Genomic DNA, 24,557 nt, shown 5'->3' on the forward strand with positions numbered 1-24,557 from the left:
AGCTGTGATGACCATTCTTGGGTTTGAATGTATAAGTAAAGAATACTTCTGATTTAACCCTACAGGGAGTTTTCTGCGAGTCAGATTAAATTGACTTCATAAACAGAGGGTTTGGGGAAACACGCCACAGCTCATTTCAAAAATTAAAACACCTCTGCTTATGGACAGATGGCGAGAAAAATAAAGGAGTTCAGTTTGCCTCTCTCCCCTGTCCTTAACAGTAGGCTGTTGGGGCACTAATTGGCCAGATTGTATTTGTCCTTTTTATGGAAAGGATGTACCTTGGCAATTTTCCGCATTGTCAGGTAGATGACAGTGTTATGGCTGTACTGGAACAGCTTGATTAAGCTCTGGAAGTTTCCAGTACTACAGCTGAAAGATTGTCAGGGCTCATGGCCTTTGCTGTATCCAGTGCCTTCAGCCGTTTCTCGATATCATGTTCAGTGAATCAAATTGGCTGATGACTGGTGCCTACAATGATGGCAGCCTCAGGAGGAGGCCAAGATGGATCATCCACTTATCACCTCTGGCTGAAAATGGCTGTAAATGCTTTATCTGGGCTTTTGCACTATGTACTGGGCTGAGAAACGGGCATGCGGACACAAGACTACACTGAGACGTAGATTGAGTGAGGAGTTGGGAATTTGGTTCAGGTGGGAATTTGGGGCAGAGGGATAAAGAAGTGCTCCTTCTTCTACTTTTTTTTTTAGCCTTGGTGAGTTTCCTTCCTTGTCTCCAAGCTAGGCGAGTGCAACCTTATATTACTTTATCTGTGTAAACTATTAACTAATTGACTAGTTAAATAAGCTTGGACAGAAATGGCAGGGCTGGTGGTGTGCTGTGACTGCAGTATGTGGGAATTTGTGGAATGCACTGCAATCCCAGACAGCTGCATCTGCAGAAAGTGTCTGCAGCTTAGGCAACTCGGCTCTGAGTTGCTGAGCTGGAATCTGAGTTGCGGACATTGCGGGGCATCAGAGAGGGGAGTGTTACCTGGACACTTTGTTCCAGGAGGCAGCCACTCCCCTTAGGGTAGGCAGAACATTAGAGTTAGTCAGTGGCCAGGTACAGGAGGGTGTGACTGCCAGTCAGGCAGGTAAGGGGAACTAGTGATGGAGGAGCCTCCGCCCCTGACATTGTCCAACAGGTGCAAGGTGCTTGCTACCGTGTGGATAAGGAGAAGGACTGCAAAATGGATGAGTGGACTGGCCGCCGCACCATGGTGAAGGATACTATTCAAGTGCGGGGAGCGAAGAGGAATATGGTAGCGATAGGAGACAGTATAATCAGGGGGATAGGTACTGTTCTCTGCAGTCGAGAGTGAGAGTCCAGACCTGCATTGCGTGCCCGGTGCCAGGGTTAAAAACATCTCCTCTGGGTGGGAAAGGAGCTTGAAGTTGGAGGGGGAGGATCCAGTGATCATGTCCATGTAGGTACCAACAACATAGATAGGACTAGGAAAGAGGTTCTGCATAGGGAGTATGAGTAGCTAGGGGCTAAATTAAAAAGCAAAACCTCAAGGCCACGAGCAAATTGGTATAGGGTGAATAAGATTAGAAAGATGAGATGAATGTGTGGCTCAAAGATTGGTGTGGAAGAAATGGGTTTCAATTCACGGGGCACTGGCATCAGTACTGGGGAAAATGGGAGTTGTATTGTTGGCATGGTCTGCACCTGAACTGTGCTGGGACCAGTGTTCTGGCAAATTTCATAACTAGGGCGGTAGAGAGGACTTTAAACTAAATAGTGGGGAGAAGGGATCATGTGAGAGGAGAAATAGTAAAGGGAAACAATAAAGCAATGAAACAGGACAGAGTGCCAGAGTGTGACAGGAAAGAACAGAACATACAATTGTAAGAGTTCATCAGCAGGTGAAGCTGAAAATGGTAAAAAAGATTTTAAGGCCCTGTATCTAAATGCATGCAGCATTTAAAACAAAAGGGAGGAATTGTTAGCACAGATAGAGATAAAGATGTATGACCTGATGGGCATTACAGAGACACGGTTGAAAGGTGACCAAGGCTGGGACCTGAATGTTGATGGATATTTGACATAATGGAACAAAAGGAATCTAGGAAAAGGTGGCAGGGTATCTCTGTTAATTAAGGATGGCATTAGTTCAGTACTGAGAGAGGACCTTAGCTTAAAAAATGTAAAATCAGTTTGGGTAGAGATGAGAAATAGTAAAGGTACGAGTTCACTTGTGGGAGTAGTTTATAGGTCCTCTAACAGTAATTACACCGCATGACAGAGCATACAGGAAGAAATAAATGGGGTGTGTAAGAAAGGTACCATGATAATCATGGGTGACTTGAATCTATATGTAGATTGAGAAAATCAGATTGGCAAGGGTGGCCTGGAAAATGAGTTCATAGAGTACTTTTGGGGCAATTTCTTAGAGCAGTATGTTCTAGAGCCAACCAGGGAGCAGACTATCCTAGACCTGGTAATATGCAATGAGACAGGATTAATCAATAACCTCATTGTAAAGGAACCTCTAGGGGCAGTGATCACAACATGATAGAATTTCATGTTCAGTTTGAAATGGAGAACTGTGGGTCTATGACTAGTGCTTTAAACCTAAATAAAGGTAACTATGAGAGTAAGACAGCAGAGTTTGCTAAGGTGAACTGGGAAACTAGGTTAAAAGGTAGCATAGTAGAGTTGCAGTGACAAACTTTTAAGGAGGTATTTAATAATGCTCAGAGTGAGAAAGAAAGGCTCTTTGAGAAGGATGCATCATCTGTGGCAAAATAAGTAACTCAACTATAGTATTAAATTTAATAAAAACACTGTAGGAATCTACAAAGATTAGCAGTAGATCAAAGGATTGGGCACATTTTAAGAACCAGCAGTGACTAAAAAGATAATAAAGAGGCAGAAAGCAGAGCACGAGAGAAGGCTAGCTGGTAATATAAAAACAGATAGTAAAAGTTTCTACAAACATTTGAATAGGAAAATGGTAACTAAAGTTAGTGTTTGCCCTCCAGGGAATAAGTCTGAGGAATTGATAATGGAAAACAAAGAAATGGCATAGGTGTTGAACAGGTATTTTGTCTCTGTCTTCACAGTGGAGGACTTAGAAAACACCCCAATGATTCTTGAAAATCAAGAGGTGATAGAGGGAGATTAATACAATCACCATCACCAAGGAAGGGTGTTAGAAAACTATTAGACCTAAGGCTGACAAGTTCCCAGGACCAGATGGCCTGCATCCTAGAGTCTCAAAAGAAGTGGCGGCACAGATAGCAGATGCATTGGTTACGACCTTCCAAAATTCCTTACATTCGGAAAAGGTTCCAGCGGATTGGAAAATAGCTAATGTAACACCTTTTATTCAAGAAAGGAGGGAGGTAGAAAGCAGGAAACTATAGGCCAATTAGCCTAACATCTGTCACAGGGAAAGTGCTAGAGCCCATTATTAAGGAGGTTATAGCAGGATACTTAGATAATCACGATTTGATCAGGCACAGCTTACAAGGCTTTCTGATTTAACTGATCAGTTAGAGTTTTTGACAAAGTAACATTCAAGGTGGATAAAGGGGAACCGGTGGATGTGGTGTACTTGGATTTCCAGAAGGCATTTGATAAAGTACCACATCAAAGATGCAAGATAACACAAGATAAAGCACATGGTGTAGAGGTTAACAAATTAGCATGGATGAAGGATAGATTGGCAAAAGGGAAGCAGACAGTAGTGATAAATGGGTCTTGGATTGGCAAGAGGTAACTAGTGGATGCCAGAGAGTTCAATGGGGGGCCCTCAACTATTTACAATCTATATCAATGACTTGGATGAAGGGATTGAATGTATGGTAGCTAAATTTGCCGATGACACCAAGATAGGTAGGAAAGTAAGTTGTCAGGAGGAGGTAAAGAATCTGCAAAGGGATATAGACAGGTTAAGTGAGTGGGCAAAAATTTGGAGATGTAGTATAACATGGGTAAATGTGAACTTGTTCACTCTGGCAGAAAGAATAGAAAAGCAGTATACTATTTAAATGAAGAAAGATTGTAGAACCCGGTGGTACAGACGGGTCTAGGTGTCCTGGTACATGAATCACATAGTTAGTATGCAGGTACAGCAAGTGATTAGGAAATGGAATGATGGCGTCTATTGCAAGAGGAATGAAATACAAAAGTAGTGAGGTTTTACTACAGCTGTACAGGGCCTTGGTGAAACCACATCCGGAGTACTGTGTGCAGTTTTGGCGGTCTTATTGAAAAAAATATATAATTGCTTTAGAAGCAGTTCAGAGAAGGTTCACCGGGCTCATTCCTGGGATGAAGGGCTTATCTTAGGAGGAAAGGTTGAACAGGTTAGGCCTATACACATTGGAGTTTAAAAGAATGAGAGATGATCTTATTAAAACATAAAAGATCCTGAGGGTACTTGATAGGGTGGATACCCAGAGCATGTTTCCTCTTGTGGGGAAGACTAAAACTAGGGGGCAGAGTTTTAAAATAAGAGGTCTCCCTTTTAAGACAGATGAGGAAAAATATTTTCTCCCAAAGAGTCATTGGTGTGTGGAATTCTCTTCCCCAGAAAGTAGGGGAGGCTAGGTTTTTAAGTTTATTCAAGGCAGAGTTAGACAGATTTTGTTAGGCAAGGGAGTCAAGAATTAGGGGGCAGACAGGAAAGTGGAGCTGAGACCACAACCAGATCAACCGTGATCATATTGAATGATGCAGCAGCCTTGAAAGGCCAAATGTTCCCCATCATTAAGGATGTGGATATTTTTGGAGCTTCCTTCATTGGTTAGTCGTTTAATTGTCCGTCATCATTCATGACTGGATGTGGCAGGACTGCAGAGCTTTGATCTGGTTGTGGGATTACTCAGCTCTGTCTATTGCATCCTGTTCCCATGTCCCAAATGCAATTCCTGGCCTGGGAATCTCACCAGGTCAAAAGTACAAGTGCCACAATTGGCCTCAGTGCCTCTGGACTAGCAGTTCAGAAGAGAGGGAGAAAGAAAAAAAATCTGATCGAACTCCCACTCTGCCAATGTCCAACCACCTATTTTAAGAAATGCATGTATCAGCTTGGCAACTATATCAGGTTTGGTTATGATTTCCCTTATGGTTTAATAACCTGACAACACTCACTTGTCATGGCCCATACATTAAGAATGATGATATGGATACAGTATTTATGGAATCATTCTCCAACATGAGTCAGCATCTACAGGACAAAGAGGGATTTTTTTCCCCAATGTTTTTAAGTTTAAAGTCAAAATATAAAGTTTTTACTATCACGTCATTTAAAGGGTAGGTTTATTTGCATATATAGTCTTTGCACACAATGCAGAGTTTCTGAGATTTACTGCTCCAAAGACCCTTTTAACAATTAATAATTGGCTAACTAAACAGGTCAGTTTAACCGCTCATTCACAACCTAGATTATACCCAGTATAAATTATATTCTTAATTTTTTAAACCATGCATTCAAAGTATAAAAACCACTTTTTAAATAAATCTATTTTTGTACTACAGTATAATTTACATATAGCCAAATGCATGTTCTGGATGACTGAACTTCAGGTAGCTAAAACACAGGTGTGCTGTCATCTGCTGGGTTGCATAGTCACCTTTATGAAGTCCCTTCCAGATTTAACTTTCCATTCTGATTCATATACATTCAAGTAAGTCCCTGGACCTAAAACAAAGAACATACACATTACTCAAACTGAAGAGCACAGACATGAAACAAATTTCACAGTCTGCATATTCACCACTGCATAAAATCCAACATGCTATTGCATCTTGCTCATTTGGTATATATCACCTGTAAATATTGTGACCATATAATCCAACCTAAAGCATCATTGTTTTCACTATAAAAACAGCTTATTGTTCCAGAAAGCACAAAGTTCCTGAGTGCTACACATTGGAAACAAGCATGGATAAAAGATCATATATGAAAAAAGTGAGGAGGATATTGCGAGGGCGCATGGTGGTGGTGGAGAGAGAGAGAGCAGAGAGAGTTGGAGGGAGGACGAAGGGGAGAGAGAGAGGCCATGAAGGAAGGGAGGATGGGTGTGCGGGGGGAGTGCGAGGAGTGTGAGTCAGAGCATAAGTGGAAGAGGGCATGCAAAGGGAGGAGAGGAAGAGAGGTGCACTGAAGGAAGGGGGGGGACAGAGAGGGCATGTTGGGGAGGGGGAGAGAAGGCATGCAGTGAGAGGGACGACGGCGGGACAGGGCACGGAGCAGGAGGGACCTGGGGGTCGGGGGGGAAGAGAGAGAGAGAGCAGGACGGAGCTGAGGGGGTGGGAGGGAAGAGAGAAAGAGCGAGAGCGCAAGAGAGAGAGAGAGAGAGAGAGAGAGAGGCGGGGGAACTGGATAGGGAGAGAGACAGACAGACAGCATGGGGAACCTGGAGAGAGAGCGAGAGCACGTGTGAGCAGGAGGGAGATGGGGGCATGAGAGCAGTGGGAAAATGGGTGAGAGAGAGGACATAGTTGGAGGGGGAGCGCAGGAGGAAGTTGGGGGAGGGAGCAGACGGTGGACAGGGTGGGGGGAGGGGGGGTGGAGAAGAGGAAGAGGGCAGGCGGGAGACTGGAGGGGGTGGGGAGAGGGCAGGCAGGAGACTGGGGGTGCGGGGAAGAGAGCAGGCGGGGGGGACAGGCAGGGGACGGGGGAGCAGACGGTGGTGGGGTGGGGGGGGGGAGCAGGCGGGAAGGCAGATGAGCATGGGTGGAGAGGGGTAGAATGGAAGAGACATAGCATGTTGCGGGGGTTAGAGTGTATAACAAGGAAGAAAGGGAGAGCGTGTATGAGAATGGTGAGGGGAAGAGAAAGGACACAGGGAAGAGGTCTGGAGTCTTGCCCATCAGGGAATCAGCTGAAATGTCTATATGTTCCAACAGTTGCTGACAGATTGTCCAAGCCCATGTGAAAAAATATTTGGCAAAGCACAAGTGTGCGACTGGTACCTGTGGAATAAACTTTACCAAGACCTTCTGGAGGGAAAACAAAATTAGCAGACTAAGAGGAAAAAACAAATTTGAAATGTTACGTACGTGTAAGAGGAACAATTTGCTGCTTCAAAGAGGAGAGCTTTGAAAACGTTAATCTGCAAGTGTAACAACTTTGTCATCTCTTCATATCCATCTTAAGAGTGTTAAAGGAGTGTTAAAGAGCTATGTGGGTAAATGGAGTTGAGGTGCAATTCGGCCTGATCTAATTGAATGGTGGAACAGACTCATAATGTAGAAACATACTGCACAGAAACAGATGTACAAGCACATCTTTTAGCATCCTACCCAACTTTAATTTTCCTTTTGTCTAATGTGTCGAGAACCCTATTATTTTTTATACTGTAACTCCGGATGTTGATCGACCAGGCACCAGGAACAATTGTGCTGAAGGTCATACGGACTCAAAATGTTAACTCTGTTTCTCTCTCCACGGATGCTGCTTGACCTGCTGAGTTTTTCCAGCATTTTCTGTTTTTCCAGCATCTGCAGTATTTTGCTTTTATCTCAGTTGCACACATGCACTTAGCTCGCACTGTCTGCCAGCACATGTGCTGTTTCTCCTGCCATTTGTGTGCACCTGTCAGTGGGTGCCAGTTTTGGTTTGTGCCCAATGGGCAGTGACATCACTCACTACGCTCTCTGGCACATCAGTCTGACCTTATGATGGAAGGAAAGTTATTGATGAAGCAGCTGCAGATGGTTGGGCATAGGACACTACCCTGAGGAACTCCTGCAGTGATGCCCTGGAACTGATTTGATTGACCTCCAGCAACAACAACCATTGTCTTTTGTGCTAGGTGTGACTTCAACCAGTGCAGTGTTTTCCCCAGATTCCCATTGACACCAGGATTGCTAGGGCTCCTTGATGCCACATTCGGTCAAATGCTGCCTTGATGTCAAGGGCAGTCACTCTCACCTCACCTCAGGAGTTCAGCTCTTTTGTCCATGTTTGAACCAAGGCTGTAATGAGGTCAGGAGCTGAGTGGCCCTGGCAGAACCAAAACTGAGCTTTAGTGAGCAGGTTATTGCTGAGCAAGTGCTGCTTGACAGCACTGTTAATGATCCCTTCCTTCCATCACTTTACTGATGATCGAGAGTAGATTGATGGGGCACTAATTGGCAGGGTTGGATTTGTCCTGCTTTTTGCATACAAGACATAACTGAGGAATTTTCCATATTGTTGGGTAGATGCCAGTGTTGTGGCTATACTGGAACAGCTTGGCTAGGGGCACGGCAAGATCTGGAGCACAAGTCTTCAGCACTATTGCTAGAATAGTGTCAGGGCCTATGGCCTTTACAGCATCCAGTGCCTTCAGCGGTTTCTTGATATCACATGGAGTGAATCGAATTGGCTGAAGACTGACATCTGTGACGCTGGGGACCTCCGGAGGTGGAGGAGATGGATCATCCACTTGACACTTCTAGCTGAAGATTGTAGCAAATGCTTCAGCCTTACCCCTTGCACTGATTTGCTGAGCTCTCCCATCACTGAGGATGGGAATATTTGTGGAGCCTCCTCCTCCAGTGAGTTGTTTAATTGTCCAATCATGACTGGGTGTGGCAGGACTGCAGAGCTTAGATCTGGTCCATTGGTTGTGGAGTCACTTAGTTCTATCTATCACTTGCGGCTTATGCTGTTTGGCATGCAAGTAGTCCTGTGTTATAGCTTCATCAGGTTGGCACCTCATTTTTAGGTGTGCCTGGTGCTGCTCCTGGCATGCCCTCCTGCACTCTTCATTGAACTAGGGTTGATAACCTGGCTTAGTGGTAATGGTAGATTGGGGAATATGCCAGGCCATGAGATTATAGATTGTGGTCAAGTACAATTCTGCTGCAGCTGCTGGCCCACAACGCCTCATGGTTGTACATTCTCGAGACGCTCAATCTGTTCAAAATCTATCCCATTTAGTGCCACACAACACAATGGAGGGTGTCCTCAATGTGAAGATGGGACTTTGTCTCCACAAGGACTATGCAGTGGTCACTCTTACCGATGCTGTCATGGACAGATGCATCTGCAGCAGGCAAGTTGGTGAGGATGAGGCCAAGTATGTTTTTCTCTTGTGTGCACCTGCTGCAGAGCCAGTCTAGCGGCTATGTCCTTCAGGACTCAACCAGCTCGGTCTGTAGTGGTGCTACCGAGCCATCTTGGTGATGGGCATTGAAGACCCCCGCCCAGAGTACACTCTGTGCCCTTTCCACTCAGTGCTTTCTCCAAGTGGTGTTCAACATGGAGGGGTACTGATTCATCAGCTGAGGGGGAGCAGTATGTGGTAATCAGCAGGACGCTTCTTTGCCCATGTTTTACCTGTTGCCATAACATTTCATGGAGTCTGGAGTTGATGTTGAGGACTCCCAGGGCAACTTCCTCCCAACTGTATACCACTGTGCCGCCACTTCTACTGGGTCTGTCCTGCCAGTGGGACAGGACACGCCCAAGGATGGTGATGGTGGTATCTGGGACATTATCTGTAAGGTACGATTCCATGTGTGTGACTATGTCAGGTTGTTGCTTGACTAGTCTGTGAAACAGCTCTTCCAATTTTGAATACATTGTATATTGCTGTACCAACAGTTTAAAACTGCTTTTTTTATTTTTCTCTTATATCTTGTAGTTATTTTTGCCTTTATGCCATATGGCTTGATCTGCTCTCTGTTCTTTCAGGTTATCCTTATTCCTTCTTTTACCTTATCCTTTACTCTCTTTTCCCAATTCCATTGTTAGGTTTCTGCAATTTCTGGCAATTCTCTCCTCCACGCTATTATTTTGAACAATTATTTACAGCTCTAGTTATCCTTTCCACTCGGGCTTTGGCCCCAACCCAATTCAGCCTATGCCAATTGCACAGCTCCTGCACAAATACCACTGCCAGTGTCCCACAAAATGTAACACCTTCTTCAGCCATGTGTTGACTTTCCTAATCTTTTTCTCCCTATGCCAATTTGCACGTGGCTTGGGTTATAATCCTGACATTATTACCTGCATATTTCTGCTTTTCAATGTAGCTTCTAACTCCTGATATTCCCATTGCAGGGTCTCTCCATCAACCTTAACTTATGTTGATTCAGACATGGAGCACAACAACTGGATTCTCTCACTCCCTTTCCACGTTATTTTCCAGATATTTTGAAATATCTCTTACCCCAGCAATGCATAGACAACACACCCTTCAGGACTCTTGATCCTGAGAATACTATAATTCCTTTGATTATAGAATTCCTTATAATGGCAAGCTTTCTACTCTGCACCTCCTCCCCTTAGACATCCTTCTGGTCCATGCCGCCTTGGTCAACCTTCTGGCTGTCCTTCCCACAGTCATTCTCCTTATCCTTACAGGTGTCAAACATTGCTCCCGCTAAACTGCGCAGTGCCATATCAGCCCACAAGTTCCCAATCAGACTGTGCAGAATTTGTTCCCTTTCAGCTGCTACTCATAGGTAGCCACTCAAAACAATTTAAGGACTTGAGCACTGTAACGAATTGGCTGTGCATTACAAAAAATAATTAGAGGGTATGTTAGTGTCCAGTACTTCAGACCTGTTGGACAGGAACAGTGTCTGCTAGGCTTCCTTCATATTCCCCTTACCCAGCTGGCTGACAGTCACATTCTCCCCTTTCTGTAGCTTTGTTTTGTTCTGGTGTTACTGCACTTGAATAAATTATTCAGCAGTTTCTTCTCTCACCTAATGAATCAAAGTATCTATGTCAGACCATCTCAACGACTGAGTCGGAGTGACTCGCAAAGAGCCATTTCTTTTGATGTGGCAGTCTGGGACAGTCTCATTGTTCACAAACTCTCTCATGTACTACAATTTCAACACATTGCCTGCATTGTCATGTCTTTATTAATTAGTTATTCATCTGTATTTTACTTTTTGAACTAATTAGTTGCTTAAGATCTATTAAATAGGTGGATTTAGCTTGATGTTAAATAAATTAATTAGATTACTGTGTTTAATTACTTAACTATTCATCAGTTACTAGCATCTATAAATGCAGTTAGGATTTAATAGTTCAGCTTGTGTCCCTTTGATTTACACTTATTTGTGTAAATCAAAGGGACACTTACTAATTCTAGCTGTTTTTTTATTCATTCACAGGATGTGGGCTTTGCTGGCTGGGCCAGCATTTATTGCCTATCCCTAGTTGCCCTTGAGAAGGTGGTGGTGAGCTGCATTCTTTAACTGCTGCAGCCCATGTGGTGTAGTTGCACTCACAGCGCTGTTAGGAAGTGAGTTCCAGGATTTTGACCCAGCGACAGTGAAGGAACGGCGATATATTTCCAAGTCAGGATGGTGAGTTACCTGTAACACTAACCAATAAAGAAACTAAACACGCAAAGGGATATCTAGATACTTGCCTGATTTTCCTCAGTTTCTGCCCTCCGCTCCATCTGTGGACTACGGTGCGATTGTTTTTATTTCCTCTGGTGTGATTATTTATTTCTTGTTGCCTTTTGGCTTAAATTACTAAGAACACCCTTCCCTTCTGCACCAAATTACCACTCTCACCAAATTTCTGTTGTCATTTTGTTTAAGATGCCAGCCTATTTATTAGATTCTCTGTGCACACAGCTCTGAAATAGACATGCTTTTGTTTCTATGCCTATTTCCGAAATTCTGATGATCCCATAATTTATATTTTTATTTATGGATTTAAAAAATAGTTACTTACTATCGTCAAAAATCCCAGCATGTGCAAGCAGCAGTGTAACAACCTTCGGGTCTTTTTCCATTTGTAGTACTTGTTTGTTCCCGTGTGACATAAGTGTACAAACGTTGATTGCAAAATCCACTTCATTTGGAAGTCCCGAAAGTAAAGACAGCACCACTTTATTATAGTCGCTGATCGTGGTAAATTCTGTAAAAAGCCCATAACCTCGACGTACACTTTCTGAAAGAAAGAGAAGTTTTAATTTCTTTCATCCTTAAATTATAGTGAACTCAGGTTTGACAATTGAAGACTAAAATCATACAAGTCACATTAGAGATGGAGTTTAACAGCACATCAAAGCTCTGATGGGAAGCACATGGGACTAAAGGGCCACTGGCAGTGTGGTTACAACATTGGCTAAAGACAGAAAGCAGCGCGTAGTAATGAACAGTTGTTATTCCGGCTGGAACAAAATGTGGTGTCCCCAAGGTGTCAGTATAATGACCACAGCTCTTTTTGATATATATTAATGACCTGGACTTGTGTATACAGGTCTTGTGTTCACAATTTGCAAATGACATGAAACTCAGAAATATAATAAACAATGGAGTAACAAACAATACAGTAACAAACTTCATAAGGACGCAGATTTGTAAAATGCGGACAGACATGGAAGATGCAATTTAAATACAAAGTACAATGATGCCTTTTGGTAGGAAGATTGAGAAGAGGCAATATAAATTAAATGGTATAATCTTGAAGGTATTGCAAGAACAGACAAACCTGGGGTCGACATACACAAATCTTTGAAGATAGGTAAAACAAGGTGAGACGGCTATTAAATAAAATACAGGATCCATGGCTTTTTAAATAGAGAAATAGAATATGATAGGTGGTTAGGTGCCTACTGGGTTAGTGTGTTCAACTGTGGGCACCACACTTAAGGAAGAATGTCAAGGTCTCAGAGCAGATTTATGAGAATGGTACTGAGGATGCAGAACTTGAATTTTATTAAGAGACTAGAGAGGTTGAGGGTGTTGTCCTTAGAACAGCAAAGGTTAAGGGAAGCTTTAATAGAAGTGTCCAAAATCATGAAGGTTTTGCATAGAGTAAATAAGGAGAATATGTTTCCAGTGTCAGAAGGAGTTGTCACATGAGGACATAGATTTAAGGCAATTGACAAAAGAACCAGAGGCATAGAGTTTTTTTAATAAATCAGTTATTATGATCCGGAATATACTGACAAAGGTTGATGGAAGCAGATTAAATAATAACTTTCAAAAGGGAACTGGACAAATACTTGGAAGTGGAAATATTTGTAGGGTTATGGTCAAAGAGCAGGGAAATTGAACAAATTGAATGAGTCTTTTAAGGAGTCGGCACAGACACGACGGACTGAATGGTCACCTTCTGTTTTGTATTATTCTATGACAGCGAAAGGCCCTGCTGAAAACACTTTTGAAAGCTGCTTTTAAATAGCTCTTCAATCACCCGTCTCCACAATATTAATCTTGCTTAGTCATCAGCAAAGATAAATTGATGGTCCAGACGATAATTTTTTTATTAAATAGAATCTCCCCATCTGTCACTGCTCTTCTGGAGGCTGCAGACAGCTGTTACAGTAGCATGTTTTGTTAGTGATTCCATTACACGTGCCCACAAATATTCTCTGTAGTAATGTTGTGATGCAATTACTTTGCACGGGTGCACTGGCCAAAGCACAGATATGCTGCCCCATGGTACTTCTGGGTTTAGGAAGCAGCTCCACAACTAAACATAGGAGTTCGCTCAGTCTCCCAATATAAAGAGTTTTTAAAAAAGCAGCTATTGACAACTTACATCACTCCTGCTGGAGTTCAACATTAATCCACCAAGATAAGCCATGTAAATAATTACTACAACTTTTAGAGCTTCCTCTTGTTGGCACTTACCTGGAATAATGTGCTGATGCCGATTATAAAACAGATGAACCCCAGAGACTACACCCTGTGGTCGAGAATTGGTCGGTGTAAGTACTTCGTCATCCTCACCAAAATGGTGCAACTTCTCGTAACTCTCCAGGTACCTGTACAAAGCACACAGTACTGAACTAAGCATACAGTTTCCTTGGGGTTAACATTGTAGTCGACATGTCAGAGACACATATACAAATTTAATCAGATAAGCATTTATTATAATTGAGGTTCTACACATTTCCATTTCAAGGCTGGAACGTACAATAATCAATAGCTTAATTCTGTGTTAAGAGACAAATAGAACGCATGTTAAATGAGATATATACTAATGCAAACAATTTAAACCTGAGCAAGAGAAGAATGATACTGAAATTTGTTGATACAAAATTAGAGGTATAGTAGTCTGTGAAGAAGAATGTAGGAATTTGCAGAAACACAAGAGTCTGGTGGAGTGGACGGTTGCATGCCAAGATGCGCTTCAATGCAGAGAATATGAAGTAGTACATTTTGGGAAAAAGAATAGAGAATGGGATTTTAGGGGCATTGAACACAAAAGCAGGGAACCTATGTTGAATTTGTTCATTGATTTAGTTCAGAATTGGTGAGCTACCTTAAGTTTATAGCTAGTAATAAAGTTTTCAACAACCCTTTCCCCCGACCCCTGCAAAAACTAGGAGAAAAAGAACCTAAAATTAGGGTCTAAAATAATGAAACAGGTTTGAGAACACAAATAATGTAAGATTGCTTTATCTACTGGAAACAGAGTACCGACTGAGGAAAGTTAGACCTTTCCTCCCCCAACAGAGGGTTATTAGGACATGGAAATGCTTTACCACAAGTCATTATTAAAACAAAAGCTATTTAATTTAAAAGGGAATCAGTTAAATATATGTAAAAGAAGAATATACAAGAATACAGAGCAAGTTCACAAGGGCAGTGGTAATATGGGGAGATGGTGCTGGTGGTAATGTTACTCAACTGGAATTTCAGAGGCCTGGCTAATGCTCTTGGGACAAAGGTTCAAATCCCACCATGGCAGCTGGTGGAAGTTAAATTTAATTAACTAATAAATCTAGAATTGAAAATGAGTCTCAGTAATAGTGACCATGAAACTATAGATTGTCGTAAAATCCCATCTGGTTCACTAATGTCCTTACCCAGTCTGGCCGAAATGTGACTCCAAACCCACAGCAATGTGGTTGACTCTTAACTGCCCTCTGAAAAGGCCTGGCAAGCCACTCAGTTGTACCAAACTGCGAGTGAAAAGTCAATATCAGATGGACTGTAGCAGTTCAAGAAGGCCACCTTCTCAAGGGGATTTAGTAAAGGGCAATAAATACTGGCCTTACCAGTGACGCCCACATCCCATGATAGAATAAAAAGTCCAGGCATGATGGGAAAAATGGTCAACCATCTGTCCTATAATTTCTATGATTCTATATCAAAACACATGAAGTGATGTGCTAAATGAAGTCCTTTTCTCATCAATATAGATCTAAACATGCTGATCAACAAGAACTGACAGTTTTCAAAGTAAGTATGGGATATTAAAAGTTTATCAGGGATTATATTTATACAATACTGGACTTAAAATATACCACTACAGCTTATAGTGAAATCTGGCATTAACCATTCCCCTTAGGATAGATTGCTGGTAATCACTTTGAAGACCTATGTGATATGATTTATGTCCTACATTTAGGCTGACAAATTACTCAAGCAGGAGATAAATTATACCCTATGGATCTATTGCACCGTTTATACTGTCTATTAAAAGTGAACTTGGGTAAATAAGGTAAGGCTCAAAAGTGCACTATATTCTTTTCCAATTTATTTCTAATGCAACTGAGAGCACCATGAGTAATTAGATGTGTTGGAAATAGAATATATTTACATTGAACATTCTTTGATTACGAATTTTCATAGGAAAGATAATAACTCGGGTGGAATGTCATCTCCAAAAAACAAAATATTTACAGGAAATTATAGTACACCTGGTACAAAATTTCAAAATCGAACTCATTGAGAGCACTGACAGTGGGCACTTCTGCTCATACTCACAAAAAAGTTTTGTTCCGTACTACAAAGGATGATCTCTACATTTCTTACAATGATGCATAAAGTCTTGTCTATGCAATTCAATAATCATTAGTATAAACGCAGAGCAGGAGGACAGACTTCTGAGAGGCTCCTCCAAGAATCCCCTCAGGTGAATCAAGTGGCATTGGAGGCACAATTCCTAACATGGTGGGAGGGAAGCTTTTCTTTGCACCCCTCTTTTATTTAAAATGATCAACTGGATGCAAATCACAGCACAATACCCTTTTGGATAAAGCAAAGACCAGACTTATTTTACAGATGATAGATAATGTGCAAAAAGGCAAGACATATAGAAACAGGATGCAACAATGACAGTACATTAAAAAAAATTATACACAAATATTTCAAAAATATTACACTTCATGAGCTTCTATGTTTTCCTCATTATCACAAATTATTATTTTTTTGGATGAGACGTAATAACGAGGCCTCTGTTACAACATGCCGTAGTATAAAAATAAAACTGGATAGACCACCCAACATTGCTCTCGGCACTGGATTCGAACACCACAATGGAACATCCACCCAGATTATATTTCGAAGTCCTCCTAACTGACATCTGGGAACTTGTACAAAAATTGGGAAAGCTAAACACAGACTAGTCAAGCAACAGCCTGACATAGTCATACTTTCAAAATCATATCTTTCACCTAAAGCCGCAGACGCCTCCATTGTCATCCTTAGGTATATGCCTTCCCGCAGGACAGACCTACCAGAGATGATAGCACAGTGGTACACAGATCAAAAGGAGTGGCAGCCCAAGGAGTTCTCAATATCAACTCCGAACCCCACCAAGTCTCAAGCATCAGGTCAAACATGTTGACTACCAAACACTGCTCTCCCTCAGCTGATGAATTAGTACTCCTCCACATTGGCTACTACTTGGGAGAACTACTGAGGACAGCAAGAGCAAGTAATGTACTCTGGGTGGGATATTTAAATGTCCATCAACGAAAGCGGGTCAGGAGCACCATTAGTGACCGAGTCCTGAAGAACACAGCTAACAGAGTGGGCCTGCAGTAGCAGGCAAAAACACCAACCCAAGGGAAAAACCTACTTGACATCATCCTCACCAATTCCACCTGTCACAAATACATCTGTTCATGATAGCATTGATTGGAGGAAGTACTGCGCAGTCCATGTGGAGATAGTGGTGCTGTTTTCACACTGAGAACATTCTCCATCATGTTATGTGGCACTTACTTAGACATAGTTCCTCTAGTCTCATGCAGGAGGATGGGCAGCAAGACTTCACTACTAGCCCGGGTTCATCGCAGTCTCTCTCTCTCCACCCCGATAGTATCTGCTCTTGAAGGTCCTTCTTAAATGTACTTTGCCAGGTCTTCTTTGGCTGGCTCCGTCATCGTCTTCCATCTGGTGGTGTCCATTCTGCTGCCACTCTGGCGGGGCATACATCTGGGAAGCTAAATACCTACCAGCCTCAGTTGTCTCTCCGTCATGTTGTCCTACAGGCATTTCTGACCAGTCCTCTGCAGTACTTCTTCATTGGTAATGCTGTCTCTCCATGTGATGCCCTGGTTCTTACGTGGTTGGTACTACCATGGACAGGTGGAGTCGCAGCTTCATGGCCGTGTTGATGGTGTTGGCTGCCCAGATTGTGTGGAACCGCTGGAAGAACAATGCTGCTTTGTCAATTGTCGTGTGGGCATCGTCTCTATATCACCCTCCTTGGAGATGTTGTTTCCTAGGCAGGGGAATGGTCGATGTCCTTGATGTTCTGTTGCCCAATGGTGATGGGAGGGCCTTGTTGCTGTCCAGTCATAACTGTCTTTATCTTCTCACAGCTGATGCATTGACTAACCTTGGTGCCTTTACTCTCAAGACTGGTGGTCATGTCTTGGAGCATGTGCAATTCTGCAGTCAGCAAGTAGGTGTAGTCGTTGAAATCCAGGTCCGTCAACCTCTGGTGTCGCCACAGGATGCCCAGGTCTGCACCCACCATCATCTTCTTCATGATGAAATAAATAACTGAGGGGAAAGAAATGTGGGGAGCTTGTTGAAAGCCAAAAGAAAGTCTGATCTTTGATAAGTTCAACCTTCAACACCAAAACCATCACCAGAATCGGCATTTGGAATGTCAGAACACTTCCAACATGGGAAGATTCTCAGGCTCTGGAAGAGATGAGGATCCATTAACTTGACATCTTAGGCATCAGCAAAATACTGTGGAAAGGCCAAGGACGCATCAGCGATTGTTGCGGGGGGGTGTCGATCCTATACTCCAGGCAAGAACACCACCACACCCATGGAGTTGGTCTAGCATTAGTTGGGTGGAAGCCAGTAAACCATCACATCATGACCGCCAGATTCCACACAAAGCACGCCAAACTCACCAGGCATGTGAAGAGAAAAAGATTGGTGAAGACAAATGTAGGTTCCTTACAGTCAGAAATAGGGGAATTTATAATGGGGAACAAAGAAATGGCTGACCAACTAAATACATACTTTAGTTCTGTCTTCAAATAGGAGGATACAAATAACATACCAGAAATGTTGGGGAACACAGGGTTTAGTGAGAGGGAGGAACTGAAAGAAATCAGTATTAGTATGGGAATAGTATTGGGGAAATTGATGGGATTGAAGGCCGATAAATCCTCAGGACCTGATAATCTACACCCCAGAGTACTTAAGGAAGTGGCCCTAGAAATAGTGGATGCATTGGTGGTCATCTTCCGAGATTCTATAGACTCTGGAACAGTTCTTACAGATTGGAGGATAGCTAATGTAACCCCACTATTTAAAAAGAGAGGTAGAGAGCGAATTATAGACCAGTCAGCCTGATGTCAGTAGTGGGGAAAATTCTAGAGTCCATTATAAAAGATTTAATAGCTGAGCGCATGGAAAAAAGTGGCAGAATCGGACAGAGCCAGCATGGATTTACGAAAGGGAAATCATGCTTGACAAATCTACTAGAATTTTTCGAGGATGTAACTAGTAGAGTTAATGAGGGGGAGCTAGTGGATGTGGTTTATTTGGACTTTCAGAAGGCTTTCGACAAAGTCCCACATAAGAGATTGGCGTGTAAAATTAAAGCGCATGGGATTGGGGGTAGTGTATTGAGATGGATAGAAAACTGGTTGGCAGACAGGAAACAAAGAGTAGGAATAAACGGGTCTTTTTCCGAATGGCAGGCAGTGACTAGTGGGGTACCGCAGGGATCGGTGCTGGGACCCCAGTTATTCGCAATATATGTTAATGATTTAGATGAGGGAACTAAATGTAATATCTCCAAATTTGCAGATGACACAAAGCTAGGTGGGAGAGTGAACTGTGAGGAAGATGCAGTGATGCTTCAGGGTGATTTGGACAAGCTGAGTGAGTGGGCAAATGCATGGCAGATGCAGTATAATGTGGATAAATGTGAAGTTATCCACTTTGGTAGCAAAAACAGGAAGGCAGATTATCTGAATGGCTATAAATTGAGAGAGGGGAATGTGCAACGAGACCTGGGTGTCCTTGTACACCAGTTGCTGAAGGTAAGCATGCAGGTGCAGCAGAAGGTAAAGGCAGCAAATGGTATGTGGGCCCTCATAACGAGAGGATTCGAGTACAGGAACAGGGATGTCTTGCTGAAATTGTACAGGGCCTTGGTGAGACCACACCTGGAATATTGTGTGCAGTTTTGGTCTTCTAATCTGAAGAAGGAAGTACTTGCTATAGAGGGAGTGCAGCGAAGGTTTACCCAACTAATTCCTGGGCTGACGGGACTGACATAATGAGGAGAGATTGAGTCAGTTAGGATTATATTCGCTGGAGTTCGGAAGAATGAGGGGGGATCTCATAGAAACCTATAAAATTCTAACAGGACTAGACGGGGTAGAAGCAAGAAGGATGTTCCCGATGGTGGGGGAGTCCAGAACCAGGCATCACAGTCTGAAGATACAGGGTAGACCATTTAGGACTGAGATGAGGAGAAATTTCCTCACCCAGAGAGTAGTGAGCCTGTGGAATTCGTTACCACAAAAAGTAGTTGAGGCCAAAACATTGTATGCTTTCAAGAAGGAGTTAGATATAGCTCTTGGGGGGCGAAAGGGATTAAAGGATATGGGGAGAAAGCAGGAGCATGTTATTGAGTTGGATGATCAGCCATAATCATAATGAATGGTGGAGCAGGCTCGAAGGGCCAAATGCTCCTAGTTTCTATGTTATATGTTCTAAGTCACTGTCATGCAAGTTTACACACCAGAGGCAGACACAGAGGAGGGGAAAAATGATTTCTACCACTAATTGCAGGGCAGGCTGAATGAGGCACCCAACTATGATATCAAGCTACTGATCAGTAGCCTCAATACTAAGCTCGATGGCAACTGGTGAGGACTGAACAGTGCGATCAGGCCTCATGGGTCAGCAAGTATGCTCAATGGAAACAGCAAGCACTTGCTGGCCTTCAGCAACAGCAATGGGCTCAGCATTGGGTGTAGCTTCTTCAAACACAAGAACATCCACAAAAGGAGGTCTCCAGGTGGTAACACCCTGAACGAGACTGACTACATATGCATCAGCAGCAGATGGGGAACATCTCGGCAAGATGCCCGGATTTGTTGAGGTGCTGTTGTAGGGTCGGAGCATCACCTTGTGTTAGGCAAAATCCACCTGAAGGCGGCAATAACCACAAAATTACAATGGCCATTTGCAATGGTGAAACAATGCAGCACTACCACCCCGCCAAATTGGATAGATTCAGAACAGATTTAGAACATCCCTGAGACACTGTGGGCCATTAGTAGCAGCAGTATTATACTCCAGCACAAGCTGAAACCTCATGAGCCAGCATATTTCTCACTCTACCATCACCATTAAGCCAAAGAATCAACCCTGGCTCAATGAGGAGTGCAGAAGAGCATGCCAGGAGCAGCACCAGCCACACTTAAGAATAAGGTATCAACCTGATGAAATGCTTTGTGTTGCCCGTGGTTACTTTCCCATTCACTGAAAATCAGTGTCCTCCGACGCTCAAACCCACCCCCTTCCACCAATGGGAACAGTTTTTCCCACATCTGCTCTCTCTAGGCCTCTCAAAATTTTGAGCACCTGCTCTGAAAAGCGCTGCTCTGAAGAAGGGTCATACAGACTCAAAACGTTAACTCTGTTTCTCTCTCCACAGACGCTGTCAGGCCTGCTGAGTTTTTCCAGCATTTTCTGTTTTTATTTCAGATTTCCAACATCCACAGTATTTTGCTTTTATCTTAAAATTAAAGCTAGGCTTTCATACAAAGGGTTGTAGACACCCAGGGCACACTTCCTCGTCAACAAGGTTGTGAGGCTGCTGGAATAATTGGAGCTTTCAAGAGTGAGACAGATAGATTTTTGTTAAGTCAGAGTATTGAGGATTGAAGGTTCAGTGGGATTTGGGTAAATGGAGTTGAGGTACATATCAGCCATGATCTAATTGAATGACTTGAGTGGACATAAGGAGCTGACTGGCAAACTTCATTTTCTAATGTTCTAAGATATTCTTTGCCTTTGCCCAACTCGTGAATTGAGCCTTTAAAAAAATCATTCTAGTATGTCTAGTCTTATACCAGCAAAATCCTATTTGAATTTCAGAACTGGCTTGTTTTACTACTACAGAACTTTAGTGTTGTTTGCAATTATTGATTGAGCTGAAATTTCCTCTGATATTTTGGGAAGACTGAAACCATTGTCTTAGATTCCTGTTGCAAACCATGATTCCTTGCCACTGATATCATCTGCTCCCTACCTGAGCCTAAACCAGACTATTTGCAATTTTGTTGTCAAATTTGACTGAGATGAGCTTCCACATATTAGCTTCACATCACCTCTGAGAGCGCCGATTTCCACTTCCATAACACTACTCGATCTTTCTCTTGCCTCAGCTTATCTGCTGCTGAAACACTCATCCATATCTTTAAAACATTTACGTTTGACTATTCAAATACACTCCGGCTGGCCTCCCACATGGCTCCCCGTTAAGTAACACTTCAATTTTAAAATTCTCACTCGTTTTCAAATCCCTCCATGATCTCGTCCCTCCCTAACTCTGTGATCTCTTTCAGTCCTACAACCCTCCCGAGATATCTGTGCTCCTCTAATTCAGGCCTCTTGAGCATTCCTAATTTTAATCACTCCACCAATGGCATCCGTGTCTTTAGCTGGCTAGGAACACTGGAATTCCCTCCCTACATCTCTCCAGCGCACTAACTCTCTTTCCTCCTTTACAATGCTCCTTAAAACCTCTTCAACGAAACTTTTGACCACCTCACATAACTTCTTTGTGTCTAAATAAACCTGGAACCTGCATCTAGCTACCCTACAGATTGTCGTAAAAACCCATCTGCCTCACTAATGTCCTTTACTAAAGAAATCTGCTGTACTTACCTGGTCTGGCCTACACACGATTCCAGACCTACAGCAATGTAGTCAACTCTTAACTGCCCTCCGAAGTGGCATAACAAGCCAGTTATGGACAATTAGGGATGGACAATAAATACTGGCCTTGCCAGCGACATCCACATCCCATGAATGACTAAAAAAAAAACTCCTGACAATTGACCGCAGCAAGAGTGAGGCATCTCTAAACAATTTAAAGTGAAAACTACATGAACAAAGTACTGGAAATATTCAACAGGACTGGCAGCATCTGTTTTAGGTTGGTGATCCTTAGCGTTCAGTTTCTCTCTCTAAAGATGTTACCAGATCTACTGAGTATTCCCAGCACTATTTTTATTTCAGATTTCTAGCATGCACAGTACTGCAGTTGCCCCAGTAACAAGTGAAGAGAAATAGCCAATGCTACGAGATACCATATATTTTCCATATACATAAGATAATCAGAACAAACTAAATTTGTTTTGTTCTTAAAAAAATAAAAACGCTCCACACTTTTCTCTGTAGGTTTTCACCCTGCTTGGTTGACAAGGGAGAAAATACTGTGCAGCAATGCCTGCACCAGATTTAAGTTTCTAATGAGGTGCAGATGCATGACTCCAAGTGTGCACAGGTGTACTTTTATCAGACTGCAAAAGCAACTTCTTTCAGCTGGCTTCCTGTCAACTACTAAGCCTACAGTAACTGTTTTACTGTGCAGACAAGGCATGCCAACTTTAAAGTAAATGTATCTTAAGGCACAATGATCTGGTTAGTACTTAGGATTTTATCTTAACCATCCCCCACAGTGTAAACACTCCATTATAGAAAATACATCGCAATGTAGATTTATCAGGTGGACACCAGGAATGAGAGGAATTTTTGATGGCATACTTGAAAATCTTTGGCTCTATTCACTGGAAAATAAAGCTGTGGAAATGAAATAGCCATTAAAATTATGAAGGGCTCGAAAGAGTAAACAGTAAAAGATTACTTCCACAGATCAATTAGCATAAATGCCAAAGTCAAAATGAATTCAGCAACACAAAGGATTATTAGAATATGGAAAGCACTATTACCAGAAACTACTGAATTCTAATCAATCACAATAATTAAAGCTACTTGGATATTAACCCTCATGTGCTCGAGGCAAGTTATTAACCTAAAAATAATGGTGTAACTGTGAAAAAACTCAGCTTTGAATGGATCACCCTGGTTGCCACCAGTTTTAATGGGCAAATGGCAGAAGCACATTTTGTTAGTTCTATCACAAATATTGCTGTATATCTACTCCACACATTATGACTCCTGTACCTGAGCAGTAACTTGGAGCTCCCTCTATTGGAAGCAATTCCACAACATAAAATGGGATGTTAGTACAAAGTCCAGTAGATCATGTGAAGTAATTCTATTGTTGCAATACTAATCTAACAGGAGTAGGCTATTCAGCCCCTGTTCCACCATCCAATTCTGAACTCCATCTACATGACATAGTTCCATTAACGCTTAATTTAATTTGTTGTTAGGCAAGGGTATTATCAAACTCAGTTCAGAAATTTTCAGCTTCAGCAGCTTTTTGGGGGAGACCATCCCCGATTTCCACTGCTGTGTGTGTGAGGAAAGGCTTTCTGACATTGCCTCTGAACGACTTAGCTCTAATTCTACACTAATGTGGTTGTGTTCTGGACTCCCATACCAAAATAAATAGTTTCTATCCAACACATCAACCTCTGATTTTTTGTTTGAAAAATATACTTTATTCATAAAATATCTGGCAGAACATTTCAAAACATTTCAAAATCACCATCACATAAGTACAATCAGATTCAAATTTTACACATGTATCACAAGGTACATCAAAACTATCAATGAATATTACAATCATTTCAATATGGTCAATGCAGACAATCAGACAAAGGTATTGGAGTTATCAACATACATCATGTTGCACTCTGAGGGGCTTCTATACATTTATAATACTTAGTATTCACTGCATACATTCATTTTGAGCTGTACAGCCCGAGGGGCTCTCAACAGCTCCCAGCCCCTCGGTGCACTGTGGCAGAAAGGTCTTAGACAGCGACCTTTCCCCATTGTGCCTTTGCAGCGGCTGCCCCAATCTTTAGTGCATCCCTCAGCACGTAGTCCTGGACTTTGGAATGTGCCAGTCTGCAACACTCAGTCGGGGACAACTCTTTGCGCTGGAAGACCAACAAGTTTCGGGCAGACCAAAGAGCATCTTTCACCGAGTTGATGATCCTCCAGCTGCAGTTGATGTTTGTCTCGGTGTGTGTCCCTGGGAACAGCCCATAGAGCACAGAGTCCTGTGTCACAGAACTGCTCTGGATGAACTTCGACATAAACCACTGCATCTCTCTCCAGACCTTCTTTGCAAAGGCACAATCCACAAGGAGGTGAACAACGGTCTCATCCCCACCACATCAACCTCTTTTATCATCTTAAACACCTTGAGGCAGCCTGTCCTCGTAATTTAACCTTTATAGCCCCAGTATCATTCTGGT

At 42.6% G+C, this 24,557-nt stretch overlaps 1 protein-coding gene across 2 annotated transcripts in view; it reads right to left on the reverse strand.

Moving 5' to 3' along the window:
• LOC144683618 (AT-rich interactive domain-containing protein 2-like) overlaps positions 1 to 24,557 on the reverse strand; it is a 242,586-nt gene that overhangs the window by 105,466 nt on the left and 112,563 nt on the right. For both annotated transcript variants that reach the window (XM_078546821.1, XM_078546820.1), the window contains exons 4-6: positions 13,564 to 13,697; positions 11,654 to 11,872; positions 5,589 to 5,656 (exon numbers count right to left, since the gene is read on the reverse strand). In XM_078546821.1, the coding sequence (XP_078402947.1) occupies positions 5,589 to 5,656; positions 11,654 to 11,872; positions 13,564 to 13,697 (421 nt within the window). The remainder of the gene's footprint in view (positions 1 to 5,588; positions 5,657 to 11,653; positions 11,873 to 13,563; positions 13,698 to 24,557) is intronic.

Source organism: Cetorhinus maximus, chromosome 8, assembly GCF_964194155.1.
Source record: "Cetorhinus maximus chromosome 8, sCetMax3.hap1.1, whole genome shotgun sequence".
In the NCBI taxonomy this organism is placed as follows: Eukaryota; Metazoa; Chordata; class Chondrichthyes; order Lamniformes; family Cetorhinidae; genus Cetorhinus; species Cetorhinus maximus.